We start from the raw sequence: 17,097 nt of genomic DNA on the forward strand, positions 1-17,097 counted from the left end.
TTTAATTTTTTAAAAACGACCATGTAAGGCTTTTTAAATTAAAAAATAAATAAATAAAAATGACCATGTATAGTAAGGCATTTTTATTTATTTATTTTCTAAAAAGACTATGTATAGTAAGCTTTTTTTTTTTAAATAAATAAATTCAATAAAGCTGATTCTTACAATGGCCATGTGAAAGTGGCTATAGTGTCTCATCTGTGATTAGAGCATTGATGATGCTAAAAAAAAAAAAATAAATAAAATAAAAAATGACACGAAGTCTTTTTTGTGAGGGAACAAGAACATGATGGCGCTAAAAGGCCTTCACGCGCTTGCTTGTCACTTGTGCTCAAAGTCGTGTTTTATTTCCCCTTAAGACAAGAAAACCATCATCACGTCCAAGCCCCTTTTCCGCTTCCTTTTAATGTCACCTGCGGTGTCAACTCAAAGAAAGGGATAAAAAAAAAAAAAAAATGCTTTGCATGAACTTGATCAGGTTGTTGTCATCCTCTCCAACATGCCTGACGCCGTTCAACGTGAGCAGTCACAGAAATGAAACACTTTGGTGTGTGGATTATTTGAAATGTCATCAGGGAAAATATGGAAAATGTCCACCAATTCTTGAATGGCGAGTCGGGTCTGGTCACCATCGGGAAGTTGCGCAGCTCACATGCAATCATCTGCTGATATGTGATGCTAAATGAAGCGGTTAAACACACGCGCACACGCCCGCCCCTTCAGACTCACGCTGTTCAGGGTCCCAGACCCGACTAATGGAAAGCTTTCAAGATGGCCTCATTTGGCCCCCGCCGATTTCTAATATGCGAGTGTGGTCTTGGATTTAGAATCACTCGCACACACAAGCACCTTGGGACATGCCATTAGAAACAAGTCGAAGGACTGCAAAATACGCGTTGTACGGTTAGCCGACAGTTAGCTAAAATTGCTAACAGTACGAGCTTACAGATGCTAGCTGCTACTAGCTCACAAATTGACATCGTTGCATACACCAAGGTACCTATTTGTATTGTTTATCAAATAATAAGGCTTCATATTCGAGACTATTCGAATTTTGAGGCAGAACAAAAATGTCATCTAAACTGAAACGAAATGTGGGTGGAAAAAAGTGGAGCGCTGTCAATGCTACGATTGTGTGCGCGCGCGCCAAAGGTATAAAGTAGCGGCGTTAAATGATGATATGGAGGTCGCTGTGTCTCTTCTTGTTATTATTTTCGAGCTCTGGCTTCTTTTCTTTCCGCGCCATCATGAATAATTTGCGCGCGCGCCTTGTTGCAGCACTGACAGCTGCTTTGCACTGTTTGTCACATCAGGTGAATAATGAATAAGCCCCCATGTTTGAAGGAAAAGATGTGGGGGGAAGGCGGAGGGCGGGGTCATGTGTACGACCCAAACTTTGATGAACTCTTTGAATCCGGCGGTGAGTTAATAATCAGTGCTGGAAGCTCGCAGGTTGGATGCCCACAACTCGTCAGACCTGCACAAAACAAAGCCGAGCAAATATTATGACAACACGCACGCACACACACACGAATATAACCAGCAGCAGTGTAGCCTGAGCGGAGTCATCACAGTTATTTATTTATTTTTTAACTAATCAGCTGCTTGTCTCTTTACAGTTAAACAAGCAGGCCAATCTGTCGTCTGGTTCACATAAACACTTGAAAACAAGATGGAAATGTTGACTTACTGACACTTTGAAATCAGTTGAATGTCATGAAAGGATTGTGAATTAATAAACAATCATTTGAGTTGATTTAGTCCCAAAAACATAAAAAAATTTCTGGGAGAAAATCCAAAAACATTTAATCTAATTGTCTAATAAAGTGGTAATTTTACAACAAAATGAAATTACCTGTAGAAGACAATAATAATAATAATAATAATAATATCTTAAATCATGTTTTTTTTTTCAATTTGAAAAAGCCAGAATTTTAAGACCACATGATTTTTTTTTAGGGACAGTCTAACAAAAAACAAAAACAAAAACAAAAAAATAAATAAGAAAAACTTTGAGAAAAGCAAGAAAATGGCAGATTCCTTTTCCTACATGGTCATTTAAAAAGCAACAACAACAACAACAACAACAACAAAAAAACACCTTATACATAGTCATTTTTTGAGAAAAAAAAATAAAATAAAAAACGCCTTACTATACATGGTCATTAAAAAAAAAAAAAAAATTATATATATATATATATATATATATATATATATATATACACACACACATACGTGGTTGTTTAAAAAAAAAAAACGCCTTACTTACTAGTATACTATATATGTATACATTATTATATTAATGTCACCAATTAATTATCCCGCCAAGCCTTAACTGAAATGCTACTTTTCAAAGTTTTCACTGTAGTATTTACTGTATGCAAGTCATGTTAGTGTCGTAAACGTTCACTTTGTTGGAGACATGTTACAAGAAGCATTGTTGTTGTTGTTGTTTGCATTGCGAAGTGTCATTTTCACACGTTTGTGTTTTCCGGCAGGCATTAGCGCTTCAAACCATGTAACATTAGCATGCTCAAATAAATAAGTCAAACGTACGTATGTAAATGAGGACGACACGGCTTTGAGAAGCGGCGCGACGATGTCGCCGATGAATCTCGCTGAAATATTCATGCCGCCCGTCACCCGAAGAAGTCGGATCCGAAAGAGCTTCCCGCGACTGCAAAAAAAAAACAAAAAAACGGCAAAGATTCATCCTCAGCCGCCATGAAATATTGATGGCGAGGCATTCAAGTAAAGTTACTTTTTGTGTTCTGATTTAATGAATGATTTGAGCGTCGGATGTCGGGTGTGCTGAGGCCTACGCTAATGCCCATCCGGGGGTCTCGTGTGGTCATGTGTCACACTGCAGCAGGATCAAAGCCCCGGGTGAGGGATCCCGGCATCGCGTGGAAGTACTTCCACGGTCGCAGAGGTCCGGAGAACCGAGGAGGGGCTCACCATTTTCCGATGTTTGAATCCCTTGCATCCAAAGAGGACTTTTAAGTAGGAGCAAATCTGTTTTTTAATCACATTTGAGACACTGCGATTAAAAAATAGATGAAAAAAAAAAAAGGGCAAAGTGGCAGTGGAAAGAAATGGATCAGTGCAGCGGTTCTCCCATTCTCCCTCTGGCATCCTGTGAAACATTAATGAGCTCAACCGGAATCTGATCCCGCCCTGCAAAGCTTTCATAATCAACACACCGCGGGACAGGAAACTAGCTTTGGTCGGGAAACTTCACCTGGTCGCCCTGAAAGGCAAACGTGGAGTTCGTCAGATTGCACCAGCATGCTCTGACCAAAAGCAATGGCGAAAATATTGTTCAAATTTGGTGACCACAAGACCAAATAGTACAGAAATGAACCCAACATGGCCACTTCAACAAAATCTGAGATTTTCAGACATGGCTTGTTCAGGCTTTTTTACCCAAGTTTGGTGTTGTAGAGCAAGTCATCAAACATCAATCATTATGCCCCGCCCACACCGAATGGCAAAACTCTGTCCTCCAAACTGATTAAAATTTACAATTTGTGCACGAATCAGTGGCGATTCGAAGTAGGATTTGAGTGGGCATGTAAAAGCGTTAAGCAAATCACGATTTACTTACAATTTAAATTTATTCTTACATTCCAAAAACAGCTGCAACTGCTAAAACTGCTGCCACGCTGTGATACTTCAAAAATCACAATATTTAGCCTATGTTTACATTGTTTGTGTATATGCGCAGTTAAGTTCCACGGATGGATGTGTTCTTGATAACAGCTAGCTGCTAGCTGGCTAACTGCTAGCTAGCTGGCTAGATAGATAGCCAACTGCAATTAGCTTGATAGCTAGCTAGCTAGCCAACTGCAATTAGCTAGATAGCTAGCTAGCTAGCTAGCAATCTGCAACTAGCTAGATAGCTAGCAAACTGCCATTAGAGATAGATAGATAGATAGATAGATAGATATGATAGATAGTAGGGGTGTGAATTGCCTAGTACCTGACGATTCGATTCGTATCACGATTCACAGGTCACGATTCGATTCGATACCGATTAATCCCGATACGAATTTATAAGTCGATTGTTGCGATTTTTTTTCATTCAAATTTAGAAAATACTAATCAGTAAGCTTGTAGAGTGTAAGATTTATATGAAAATGTATTATTTATTTATCTGAAATTTCAGTCTTATAGAAGTTGTAATCTGTTTCATGTTTGAACAGCATTAAAATAAAATATTAAGGCTTAATGTTCCGTTCATATAACATTCTTCCATGCTCAAGGTGTGAATCCTAACCCGAAGGCAGACGTTTTGTTGAATATTTTTCCATTAAAAATGGAAGTTTAAAAATCGATTCACACACACACACACACAAAAATAATGATAAGACGTTGAATCGGTAAGACTACCGAATGAACAATTCTGAGCTCTTAAAAAAAAAAAAAAAAAAAAAAAAAAAAAAAAAAAAATCGATTTTTTTTAATTGAATCGATTCGAGAATCGCGCGATGTAGTATCGCGATATATCGCCGAATCGATTTTTTTTTAACACCCCTAATAGACAGAGATTGGGTTTGACTGCTACCAGTTTGTATATACGAGACAGATGACTAAAATGTGAAAATGTTGAGGTTTTGGCATTGCATGTGTGCAAACATTGCAGCAAAATCCTGTTTTGGGTTGTCCTTGAACGGCTTTTATTTAAATCAGTCTGCTCTTTATGTGTGACAAAATGATGTGTTCTTTCAGGGAAGAAAAAAAAAGTCTGAGGAGAAAAAGTCTCGATTAAATTCAAAGGGTTGCGGGCAGATGACCTGAAAAGGAAAGGCCGGAGTAGGCAGGAAGTGTCAGGAGACGCGTGTGGCAGGTGAAAACGGGAATCGTCGCAGTCGAGTGAACACTTAAACGGTTAAAGGCAGTTTGGGTGTCGGGGTGGGGGAGAACGAAAGGAACGGGACTAAAAGCCTGCCATCACTTGCAACAAGACATCGGTACCCCAAACATGGTGTGTCAGCATCTTTAAACAGCGGCTGACGGAATCGTCTTGACAGCCAGTTCGCATGTAACATCTTCGATTGCTCACCCTCGGGGAGATGCCGGCCAGTTTTGAGCCTCGCCGAGCGAGACGCTAATTTCCAAGTCAAAAATTGGGCTGTTTTGTGTCAAGAGTCATATTTTTAGCAGAGCAAAGTCAGATTTTTTTTTGGAGAGAGGAGTCATAATTGTAAGAGCATAAAAATAACACGTTTTTATTTCAGAGCAGAAAGTCAGAATCTTATCAGTAAAAATCAGTGGGAAAATGTAATCTTTCATGAATACATATTTTCAGAAAATTAAATTTGTTATGATTTGTTGTCATTATTGTTTTATGTACATGGTTTTGTCACATGCTGTGGTTGTTGTGAAAGTGCCATAGAGTTATTAAGATAAAACAATAACATCATTTTTTTGGGGGTGTGTGGGGAAGTGAGTAGCATTTAAAAAAAAAGTCAAAATCTAAAGGCATTTTTTAAAATAAGTTTTTTTATGATTATTTAAAAAAAAAAATGCAATTTCACATGTACATTTTTTTGGGGCGGGGAAAAATTCGACAATTTTGTTTTATTTATTTATTTAATAAAAAGTTTACATTTTTAAGAAAACGTAATATAATAATAATAATAATTTAAAAAAAAAACATGAACTAATAATTTTGTCTCTCAAAAATCAAACAGTACCTAGAAACTGAGCAAGATTTTTCTGTATTGACAGAAAGCATCATGGGCTACATTTGATTTTCTAGTGACCATCGTTGTTCACTACTTTGTAAGATGCATTGTGGGATACATTCAAGTCTGTATATAGACGATAACCTCTGCTCACGAGTCCAACTGCATTCAAACAGTTGTACAAAATGTCCAATTGACTATATAGGGCACGATGCAGAGTATGGGAGGTCATGAGGGATTCCAAACAATATTGATCGACGCTTGTCAGGGATCCCGCAGCAGCTCGCTTGTCAAGCTGAAGCGAGAGTCTGTGTGTATTGATCGGCGACAAGTTTACAAGGAGAGTGACGGGCCGAGACGGCGAGATCTCACTCGCTTGATGGCGGACAGATGCCGTCGCGGCCGCCTGGGAGCTTTCACCTCGCCGCGACAAAAGCGGCGGTTATACCGAGATGTTGAGAGATGCGGGAGACGATTCTCTGCAGGGAGAGCAAACGGCAAGCCAGCCCCTCCCTGCAAATGTTTGCTACAGGGGCAAAGCTTTTACAAAAAGGGGGCATAGGTCAGTGGCATCCCTGGTGAGACCACCAACTCCATTAGCTGTCGGGGCCACTGGGGGGGGGGGCGTCTCTGCGAAGCCCACCTCCACCACCCCCATAACTTAAAAAGAGGCAAAAGATGTCAAATCATCTCCGTTACACACGCTTGGCCATCTTTTTGTCACACATTGTGACAACAAAAACAAACAGTGCAGGTGAGCGCTAAAAGCAAGAAAGGCCGATTATCGGCGCCGATATTGGGCATTTTGATAAATATCAGTATCTGCCTTTTTTTTTTAAATCTGAAGGCCGATAACAAGTAGATCTCAAAACATTTTAATTTCAGCAAACTATTGATTTAAATTTTCAGTTAACGTTATAAGAGATTGGGGATGTAACGATATCCGAACGTCACGATACGATATTCATCACGATATTGTGGGGAGGTTGGCGATAATTAAAAAAGGTTACGAAACTGTAAAAAAAACAAAAAAACAAGCTCATACTTTAAAAAAAAAAGCACAATCTTGTGCTTTTGTACATAAGAGCAATGCTATTGTTATGACTATTATGTATTATTAATAATAACATAATAATGCATTATTATGTTATGTAGTTAATGCACACACACATTCCTCCACATATTGACTTTATCCCTTCATCTGACAATTAGTGTAGATTTTGAGCATAGAAGGGCCAAAACATCCCTAATGAAAATTAAATTGCACTAAAAAAAAAAAAACTAGCCACCAGAGGGTGCTACAACTGCACAAATGGAAATCAACCTGACTTTGTGAACAGATGTGCTGCATTTAAATATCGTGAACATGACGACAACGATATTGTGGCAGTTTTAATATCGTTACATCCCTACAATTTAACATTTAATATCAACTTTCCCCCATTCATTTTTTTCCATCACGCTGAATATACATCGTGGTTCGCGGCAACTACGATATGATTCACTCAAAATATTCTAATCATATTACGATGTGATATACATATCCCAGCATTTTTCAATCCAAATCCCTCCAATTATGAAGCAACGTGAACCGCTACAATTTGACGCTTGCTTGCTTGAGATTTGACTCAACAGAGCTTTGACGAGATTTGAAGAAAGCAGCGGCGTATCTTAAGGGGAATCCCCCGAGAGAGACTCAACATGTTTTTGTTGTTGACTTGGCAAGCGGGCCGCCGGTGGTCTGCGGAGGCCTGCGAGGGAAGTGGACTGGATAAAGCGCTCACTTAAAACCGGGCTCTCGCTTCAAAAGGTCACCGAGGAAATGCGCTCGACGCGTTCGCCGGCTCCCTTAGCACTCCACCATAAGCAAAAGCAAATCTTAAAAATAGACGGTGCATCAGAAAAAAAAAAAAAAAAAAAAAAAGGACTCGATAGACACAGTTTGGAGGAAATTGGTAGAAATATTCCGAGTGGCAACTTCATCACGCACATGATGAAACGTTTGGACAAGCTCTGACCTTGTGGAAGTTGACTTATTATTGGACTTGGCGGGACAAAATTTATGTTTTGCTCAGTCAAACTGGCTTCTGGGGCTGATTTTTATTTTTTTCCCCCCCTAAACTTTCAGGTGAGCTTCAGTGCCACATTTCCCCTCTATTCATCCGTATAGTCAACATAATTGAGTCGAGCCAATTAAAAATAAATGGACATGTGATATCAGTGACCTGAGAAGAGGTCTGCGCTGCCGACAGGCTGGAACCGTGCACCGATTATTTCACAAACTCATGCAATTTACAGTACAACAACATTATTATTGTCCAAAATAAGCCGAACCTTATTGCAAAACGGGGCCATAAAACAAGTGAAATACACTTTCTAATTCAATGTTTTTGTCTATTGGTTTCGATGATAACGGCGCATTTTCAAAAGCAATGTGTAATCATAATAAGGACAAAGACGAGTGATCCAGGTTGTGGGTGTGTTTGAATTCTGCACCGTGAACGCAGCAGCTCATCAGCTGCTAATTTACGAAGGGAAAGCTGCGCTTGTGTTTGCTTTAGTGCGGCTTTTGTGCCAACGTTTTCATCACGCCGTACGGGAGACGGGCGGCCGGCAGATGCTGCGCAAATCCCATCATTCAAACACGCGTCGGCGCGGCCCGTTCGTGGAAAATCAGGACGCTGGTGAAGCAGCAAGTCTGTGATTGTCCTTCTATTGTAGCAAAAAATACAAAACATACGCGCTTGAACACGCTACGAGAAGGATGAGCTGAGTCTTAGTGTCTTTTGTGTTGAGTACAATATGCGGAAAGTCATTTTTAATCCTCAACACGCATCTTTGTACAGCAGCTTTGTCATTCCATTAGGCTGAAATCAATCAATCAATCAATCAATCTTAATCCTGTCCTATTCCATTAGGAGGGTAAAAAAACATTGTGACAATCCAAATACAAACATTCCCAACGCATTCAACAAACAGGAAGGAAAAAACGGACTACTTAAAACGATCCTGTTCTACTCCATAATATGGACACTAGCATTGAGACACACTCCATAATCACTCCTTGTCTGTCCTATTCCGTAATGTGGACAAAAATGTTGTGAGACAGTCCTAAGACGCTTCTGAAAACAAACATTCGAAACACATTTAACAAATAGGAAGGAATAACCGGACTACTTAAAACTGTCCTGTTCTACTCCATAATATGGACACAAGCATTGAGACACACTCCATAATCACTGCACTGTCCTATTCCATAATGTGGACAAAAATGTTGAGACCGTCCTAATACAATTCCAAAAACAACACTCCCAACATATTTATGAACAAATAGGAAGGAATAACCAGACTACTTAAAACTGTCCTGTTCTACTCCATAATATAGACACTAGCATTGAGACACACTCCATAATCACTCTTTGTCTGTCCTATTCCATAATGTGGACACAAATGTTGAGGACAGTCCTAAGATGTTTCCAAAAACAAAAATTCCCAACACATCTAAAAATATGACATAATAACCCTACTACTTAAATCTTTGGTATCCTGTCCTGTTCTATTCCATAATATGGACACTAGCATTGAGACACACTCCATAATCACTCCTTGTCTGTCCTATTCCATAAAGTGGACAAAAATGTTGAAAGACAATCCTAAGACGTTTCCAAAAAACAAAAATTCCCCAACACATGTCAAAATATGACATAATAACCTGAATACTTAACTCTTCAGTATCCTGTCCTGTCCTATGCTGTAATATGGGCAAACCGTTTGAGAGACAATCCTGAACTGTTTCCAGACACAAATATTCCCAACAGATTTGACAAAAATTAACCAATAGCCTGACTAACAAATGAAGAACCTGATTACTTAAATATTGTGAATCCTGTTCATGTCCTGTTCCATAATATGGATAAAAGTATTGAGACACAGTCCTGAATGGCTCCAATTGACACTTTTTTCACTTTTACTTCCTGTATGTGGACTACCCACATGCCCTTAAACGTTAATTGGCACAAGGGAAGTCCAATTCTTCTTCCAAGTGGAACGTGGCCCAATAAAGTTCCTGCCCTCCAGTAGCATGTCACGGATTTCCTTTTCCAAGTGGCCCCTTTCTTCAAAATTGGCACCTTCCCTCATTGTGTCGGATCCTTCCAGACACTTGCGAGCATGTTGTGTGTGAGCACGCCGGGTAATCCTCTTACAGCACAAAGGCAGATAAGAGGTTTACGTCAGGGTTCCCCCTCAGACCAAAATGGAGGCGTCGGGAGCGGTTTGTCCTGTGCAGTAGCGACGGCCGCGCCAGCTGCCGCTCTTTCACAATAAAGACATGGTGGTAAAAGGATTGTCTGAGAGGGCAGAGGCGACCGTGATGATGGACGAGGGGTTGGTGAACGACCTCATCCGGCGATGGGTGAGTCCACAGTCTTGTTCAAAATGTTGAGTCAAAATTAGGGCTGGAAAATTAAACAAATACAAATCAACAGTCTTTTCGAGCATGGCTTCTTGAGACTTTGGCGTGGTTCTAGTCATGAAGGCTACCAAATTTGAGGTTGATGACAACTTTAAGAGGCACATCCTCTAGTTTGAATGACTTTAGGTGCCACTTGTCCTTTTGTAGCGAGACACCGATGAGGATGAGTTGACATCAGAGGACCAGCAACACTTCAAGAATTTGGGATGTTCGTGTCTCAATCAGGGAGACAGCGAACGCTTCCTGACCTTCCTTCAAGATGGCAAAAATCAGGTAACCAAAACCTATGGAGGTAGGTAAATATGGTGCAAAAGTACCTGTAGAAAAAAGTATAAATTTGTATCTGTAAAAGTTGTGATTTGTACCTACATGGGAAAAAAATTGTAGGCCAATCTGTGTAACAAAAAAAACAAAAAACAAAACAAAACAAAAAAAAAAAAAGTGTAGAAAAAAATGTACCTGTAAAAAAAAAAAAAATGTGTACTAAAAAATGTGCACGTAAAAAAAAGAAAAAAAAAATCTGTGTGCATAAAAAAAAGTACATAAATACATAATGTACCTTTAGAAAAAAAATGTACCTGTAAAAAAGAAAGTGTACTAAAAAAATGTGTACGTAAAAAAAATAATAATAATAAATAATCTGTGTGGAAAAAAAATAAAAAATAAAAAATGGACCTGTAGAGAGTCACGTGACTTTTGCACCAAATTTCTCGCTACAGATGGGGCAAAACGATTCGTACTTGTATTTGTGAGTGATTTGTACGCGTAGAGAAGGGGGCGGGCTCTGGATGATTTGGGGGCGGGCTGAAGCTCAACTTCTTCATTGGTTCAGCGAACGACAGTGGGTTTATCTCAAAAGAGGTCACGTTATTCTCATTAATAAGGTCCAGAACTCCAATATTTCACACGACAAGTCTTTTTTTTTTTTTTTTTTTGTGCTACATCATGATCCGTTGTTGTGTCTCTAGAGGATGGTCAAGTCCATGGGCTGCATCCTCTTGGCTCCTCTCGTGAAGGAAGCGTTGAAGAACCAGAAGACTTTGGACCACATCCAGGCGGCTATCACGCACGTGATCACGGTGGGTTCGAACTCGTGACAAGCTGGACGAGCATCCTCCTGTTCATTCTGTCGTGTAGACCTGCAGGCCAGATCAAGTCCTGCGGAACTTGCTGGACGTCATAGAAGACGTTGTTCCGGATGCCATTTCCGACACCCTGGTGATAGTTCTCCCGCATCTTGAAACAGGTAGTTTGGATGCGGCTCACTGGCGCCCCCTGCTGGACAATGATGTGCACTGTGGTCAAACAGGGCTGCTGAGGCTTGAGGAGGGTCGCGCGTACTGGCTGGGCTCGTCGCTGAGGGTCCTGCACAAGCAGTTGACTCGGCTGCCGGTGCCGTACACCGAACAGCTGGAGGAGGACGACCAGCTGGGTCTGGGCCGCTGCTGCCAAGCCTTGACCGCCTTCACGAAGACCTTCACGGGGGAGGTCAGGAAGGAGGACGAAGGAGGGAGACACCAAGAGATGAAGACGGAGCTGCTCAACTTGTACGTTTGACATTGAAGTTTTTTTAAAATACGTTTTTGAGTCTTTTTCAAGGCCCACAGAACATTGTGTGCTATTGCTATAAAATCATGGAACCTACCAAAAGAAAGATTAGAGTCTCTTCTTTCATCAGGAAAAAAAGTATTTCTATCCGTTTCCGTTTTGCATCAATTAGCATTAGGACATAGCCAAGTTTCATCATTATTCACAAATCTGCTTAGAACTGTGGGGAAATCATCTTGTTTTAACATGGTCCTAGTTGATTTCTTATACTCTGCTGCCACCTGCTGGCCGTTTTTGTAATAACTACCATTGCTTCAACCATTCTCTGCAGTAGAGAGACTGCATCAAAGTATGCTCTAGTAAAAATTAAAATTTACGTCTTTGGGATGCTTAAAACATTTCAAATAGAACGTATTTATACGTTTTTGGGAACAAATTTAGTCACAACCAAAATCATTTGTAAAATGTGACAGTGCTTCACGGTCAATATTTCCCATCATGCAGCTGCATGCGGAGCCTCAGAGAACCTTTGCTGGAAGCTCTACTGACTCCAGGGAGAACGACGCCCATGTGGTCGTTTGCGTCACACATCATGGTTAGACGTTAGGTGGAAAAATCTCCAAAGAAGGATTTTCTTTTCTCCGTTAACACGCGTCGTCATCGCGCAGGACACTTTGGCCGCCATCCAGGAGTCGGCGGCAGACCTCCTGTTCTTCAGCACGGCGAAGAAAAACATCCAGATGGACCGACGTCAACTGGCCGAGTCCAAAGGCTGTTTGGCGTATCTGGTGTTTGTCAAGCTGCTGGACGCACAACGCTTCCCCATCGTGTTCAGGTGAGACTTTGGATCCCGAGAGTTGAATTGAGTTCCATTTCGCAAGCCGCTTGAGATGCGCTTCTGCTGTTGTTCCCAGTCCCGAATTTGTCCTCCGGAACAACGTGGAATATGTCCATCAGCTGCTCAGCAGGTACGTCATCCAAATGAAAGATTCTTCTTCTTTTTGAATGATTAAAATTACATTGACTCGCTTTCGTTGTCAGCAAAAAGGAGTCGCATGTACTCAAAGGACTGGTAAGGAATGAAAATTGGGCATGAAAAAAGGTGTTGTTTGGATTTAACCGTATTGTCTACCAGGCGCTTTTCGAAAAAAGCCTTGAGCGTGTGGACGACGACGGCCTGCCAGCAACTCTGCTGGAGGCGAAGAGCATCTATGACGTCAAGCAGGTGCGGCATTGAGAGTAGAATTACATTTAAATATGGCTATAATGGTTTTAAAGGTTCTGCAGACTAAAAAAACAACAACAAAAGAAATCATAGCATGGCCAGTTTGGACCAATATGACATCTAAATGTATATATGGAAAAATATGTACAGTTACAATGTCATATGTTACAGAGTCTGCTGCAAGTTCTGACTGACTGTCCATTGCATCATCTGGTGAGTATCTTTTGACATAACGACAGACCATCATCATCATACTGCAAAATAATCAAATAACTATCGAATCAATGCAAATGTGCATTTACAGAGAAAAAGCGGACTGAAGGTTCTACAGCTATTTAGCGATAAATTAGACGCTGAAGCAAAGCACAAGCTCTTCAGGCACGTTGTCGTCTCTAACGTTGGACACTTCACCTTGATTACTTAACCCTATTTATTTATTTATTTTTGAATTAACGCCAGATGCCTGCTAAAAACCAGCAAGCATCCAGGAGTGGAAGGTTACATTGTGAAGAACATCAGAAATCAAGTCGAGCACTCCATGAAGGTGAGAATCAATGATATCCAAAACAGCAGCTGTACATAAAAAACAAAACAAACCCCCCCCCCCCCGACTAATATTATCTTGTAGCCAGGCAACGGCACAACATGGTTCCTGGGGACAGAGTTTGTGTCGCTTTTGGGCTTGGTGTTAAGTTTGCCTCTGGGTGCAGACACAAACGTGCTCCACAATATGGACAAGTAAGTCCGTTTACATTATGATCAAACTACAAGACTAATTAGCGAGCTGAGTTATTTGATGAAATTGACTTATTAGCCACCAGGCTAGCCGCACACATGCCATGACGAGAAAAGCTCAAATGTTTGACTGTTTAACAAAAATAAATCTCCAAGTCAAGTACACTTTGAAGGACTGCTGGAAAATGACCTTAACACATTCACTGCCAGCCCAGCAAAAAATGTAATCATTTGACGTCTTTTTCCGTCAATGGCAGTGAATGAGTTAAAATGGTGGATCAAAACAAAATGGCTGAAATGGTGTGTTTTTTCACACTTGGCTTTTTGAGACTGTTTTTTTGTGGGTCCAAATTTCATTTGTGATTCATGCAAAATACAAGCGATGACGAAAACGTTTATTTTTACAAATGGCTACAAATGGTCCTAAAATGTCCACTTAAATGCAATAAAAAAAAAATAAAAAAAAAGTGTTTTCCCTTTGTGTGTCCATCCAGGATCATGGAGAGTCTGAACCTACTGCGCTACCTTCTCATCCGGGACAAAGCCCTGAGGAACAACGTGGGTCACTGCTAATGTCCGTCCGTCCGTCCTCACTCGTCCACCTGGCTGATTCCGTCTATTTGATGTGCAGGCGGACGTGTGGGAAGGAGTGAGCAGGCTAAAGGACGAGTACACCAAAATGTTGCGCGTGTGCATCAGCATGTCAAGATCTTATTACACCGTCGAGCTAAACCAGCTGAGAGATGAGCACAGGCTCAAAGCCCGAGGTAAAAGTACATACATGAAGAATATCCGATTGAAAAAGAAACTGGAATTATGCAAGAAAATGATTCTCGTTATTTTTTTCCTCATAAAATTAAGCCAACTTATTTTTTTGTCATGCTACGAATTTCAGGACTTTTTTTTTTTTTTTGGTTAAAATTACAACTTTCTTTCACTATATTTATTTTCTTCACGTGAACTCGAGTTTTTAGTGTAATACTGGAATAATTGTTATTGTAAAAGTATGATTTTTTTGTAGCAAAAAATAGTCTTATTTTTCTTTTTCTTAAAATTATGACTTTCTTGTAATGGCAAATATATCCTCGTAACATTTAATTTTTTACAACTTTTCTGTTGTGAAAATAAAGCAATAACAGTTATTTTTTTTCAGAGAAACGCAACTTTGTTTTTATTTATAATTAATTACTGTACACGATAGTTAAGTTACATTTTTTTCTTGTAATGCAGGTAATGTCAATTTTTCATCATATTTGTTAAAGTTTTGTAAGAACAACTTTTAAGTACTGTACAACTTTTGTTTCTCATATTAATCCATTGACTTTAACTTGCTTGCCTTTTCTGCCCTCTAGCGGCCAGAGCCTCAACTTGCACCAGCGCATCCATCCAAAATGAACACGAGAAAATCTCAAAAATGTCCCCGGAGGTGCAGCACCAGGTATAACACACAAACGGATATTAGAACTCATATGGCGCTGTTTAACTTTTAACTGTACCTCAGATTCTGCAGAGTGCTCTCGTGACCTTCGACCTTATGGAGAGCCTCATCGTGCGCATAGAGGAGATTGCGGCGGAAAAGAACCATTTGTTTAAACAATAAAGTCTTAAATATTTGACACTCACGCTGTTTTTTTTTTTTTTTTCAGTTGAGCTTTTTAAGCATGTCCCAAACGGGGCTCCTCTCGACGATGTGAGTTTTGGCCAGAGACATCCTGTGCTGGATGCGGTCCACGTGAGGCTTGCTCGTGGCCTGCAGGAAAAAAAAAAAAAATCCAGAATTTACTCACCTGTGCATTTTACTTGGAATTCATACGATTCGTCGTTTGCCACCGTGAACAAAATGTAACCTTACCTTTGCAATGGTCAGCATTCCTTTGAGAATGTCACCGTTGTTTCGCACAGGCAAGATTCGGAGATTACTGCCAAAGAATCTGAAAAAGCAGACAAAAAATGTGAGAATGATGGCATAATGTACTTCATACATGTACAGTACTGCGTATTAATGTTGTCAAGCTCATAAGACTTGTTTGAAAGAACCAAAATCCCTGCTAATTTATATGATAATTGTGTGATTTGGACGTACTTTTGCTGGATGAGTGAGAGCATGTCCAGTTGTCTCTTGCCGTTGAAAGGCGCATACAGTAGCAGAAAACTGTTACGGTGGACCTGCACAAACTTTTGGATTTGCTCTATAAGACCCGGCTCGTCTTGGACATTTTCAGGCTCCACCAGCTTGAACGCGGTGCCTACACACGCAAGACATGACTGCAATTAGCAGGCAGACATTTCACAATGCAAAAGAAAAACATATTTAATTTGTATTAGGGTTCATAATGAGAGCAAATAGACATTGTTGTACCAGACAGAGGAAAAATGAAGGATCCACACTCCACACTGTCTGATAGTCGGATTCTGTGTTGTTGAGCTCGGAGCATCTTGATGGTTTCATGGCTCTGAATTTAAAAAAAAAAAAGAAAAAAAAAAAAGAAAAAAAAAAAAGACAAAATTAGTCAGTCAAAAAGGCTTGAAATTTGATGTGTGCCTTGGCTTTGACTTAAGGAGATATCGAATAGAATTGAATCTCCGAAATACCTTTTTTGAGGATGTCTTCAAAGTTGGAGTGATTACCCCAAAAAAAATTTTTTTGGGGCTGCACTTAAATTAAACTTTGACGTCAAGTAGGAGGCCGCAAAATATCGTTCTTCGGGCTACTTAAGTTACTACTTAGTTACTTAAATCTGGGAGAAAGCACACACTGCGCCAGATTTGACAGGGATGCTCTCATTACAGGGGTTTCATTTCCTAAAGGTGCTTAAGTGACACAATTAGAGGAGGGCAAGACAAAGGAGTATATGGCCCAAATTAACCAAGTTACCTAGTTTCAAGTTGGTGATGTTTAGTCAATATTCCAGCTAGCTAACAAGCAATGTGAAAGGTTAACATGGCGGCCTCCTCCTTGACATCATCAACCACGTCAAGATATCAGACTACCAAGTAAGTTTGACGTTCAGGTATCAAAAGTACTCACGCTGTACTTATTGAATTACAGATACTTAAATAAAATGATATACGTATAGGTATCCTTTTTCAAATGTGCGGGGCTATAGTTAACATAAATAAATACCCAAGTAAAGCAGAGATAGCAAAAGTACAACAATGTTACTTCCCACCTCTGCTCACCTGCAGTGACGTGCTGATGATGATGGTTGTTGTCCACCTATTTTCCCCGTCAGCAGCCATAACCAAGAGATGTTACGGTAATTTTGAAAATAAATACCCACAACTTTACTACACAGGTGTTTTACTGTGACAACTGTGAGGTCACTTTTGGTTGTTGTCACGGGCTTCCGTCCGTGAGACTTCGCGGTTGTTTGTCTTCTTCCTGTTAAGCTTTTAATTTAAAACCGGAAGCCGCGATTGGCGTT

The 17,097-nt window shown here is 40.1% G+C and overlaps 2 protein-coding genes across 7 annotated transcripts; one reads left to right on the top strand and one right to left on the bottom strand.

Annotated features, from left to right (window-relative positions):
• Positions 1-348: 348 nt before the first annotated feature.
• c10h1orf146 (chromosome 10 C1orf146 homolog) lies at positions 349-17,070 on the bottom strand. Of its 5 annotated transcripts, none has more exons than XR_013285493.1 (7): positions 16,853-17,070; positions 16,032-16,125; positions 15,756-15,918; positions 15,525-15,603; positions 15,296-15,422; positions 2,557-2,677; positions 349-1,477 (listed from the first exon to the last, which is right to left on the bottom strand). XR_013285493.1 is itself a non-coding variant. In XM_077535269.1 (6 exons), the coding sequence occupies exons 1-5, from the start codon at positions 16,910-16,912 to the stop codon at positions 15,315-15,317; spliced, it is 504 nt and encodes a 167-aa protein (XP_077391395.1). In that variant the 5' UTR covers positions 16,913-17,070; the 3' UTR covers positions 349-1,477; positions 15,296-15,314. The 5 variants fall into 5 exon arrangements, 3 of the variants coding, with proteins under 3 accessions (XP_077391395.1, XP_077391396.1, XP_077391394.1); XR_013285494.1 differs by having other exon boundaries at positions 16,843-17,019; XM_077535269.1 differs by lacking the exon at positions 2,557-2,677.
• glmnb (glomulin, FKBP associated protein b) lies at positions 9,921-15,290 on the top strand. 2 transcript variants are annotated; one of them, XM_077535266.1, is made up of 18 exons: positions 9,921-10,104; positions 10,312-10,437; positions 11,133-11,243; positions 11,302-11,410; positions 11,474-11,711; positions 12,217-12,307; positions 12,381-12,547; positions 12,627-12,680; positions 12,754-12,784; positions 12,848-12,937; positions 13,109-13,150; positions 13,242-13,315; positions 13,397-13,481; positions 13,566-13,675; positions 14,167-14,230; positions 14,304-14,439; positions 15,025-15,110; positions 15,174-15,290. In XM_077535266.1, the coding sequence occupies exons 1-18, from the start codon at positions 10,021-10,023 to the stop codon at positions 15,270-15,272; spliced, it is 1,797 nt and encodes a 598-aa protein (XP_077391392.1). In that variant the 5' UTR covers positions 9,921-10,020; the 3' UTR covers positions 15,273-15,290. The 2 variants fall into 2 exon arrangements, with proteins under 2 accessions (XP_077391392.1, XP_077391393.1); XM_077535267.1 differs by having other exon boundaries at positions 9,958-10,104; positions 10,291-10,437.
• Positions 17,071-17,097: the final 27 nt, after the last annotated feature.

Source organism: Festucalex cinctus, chromosome 10 (assembly GCF_051991245.1).
Source record: "Festucalex cinctus isolate MCC-2025b chromosome 10, RoL_Fcin_1.0, whole genome shotgun sequence".
Lineage (NCBI taxonomy): Eukaryota > Metazoa > Chordata > Actinopteri > Syngnathiformes > Syngnathidae > Festucalex > Festucalex cinctus.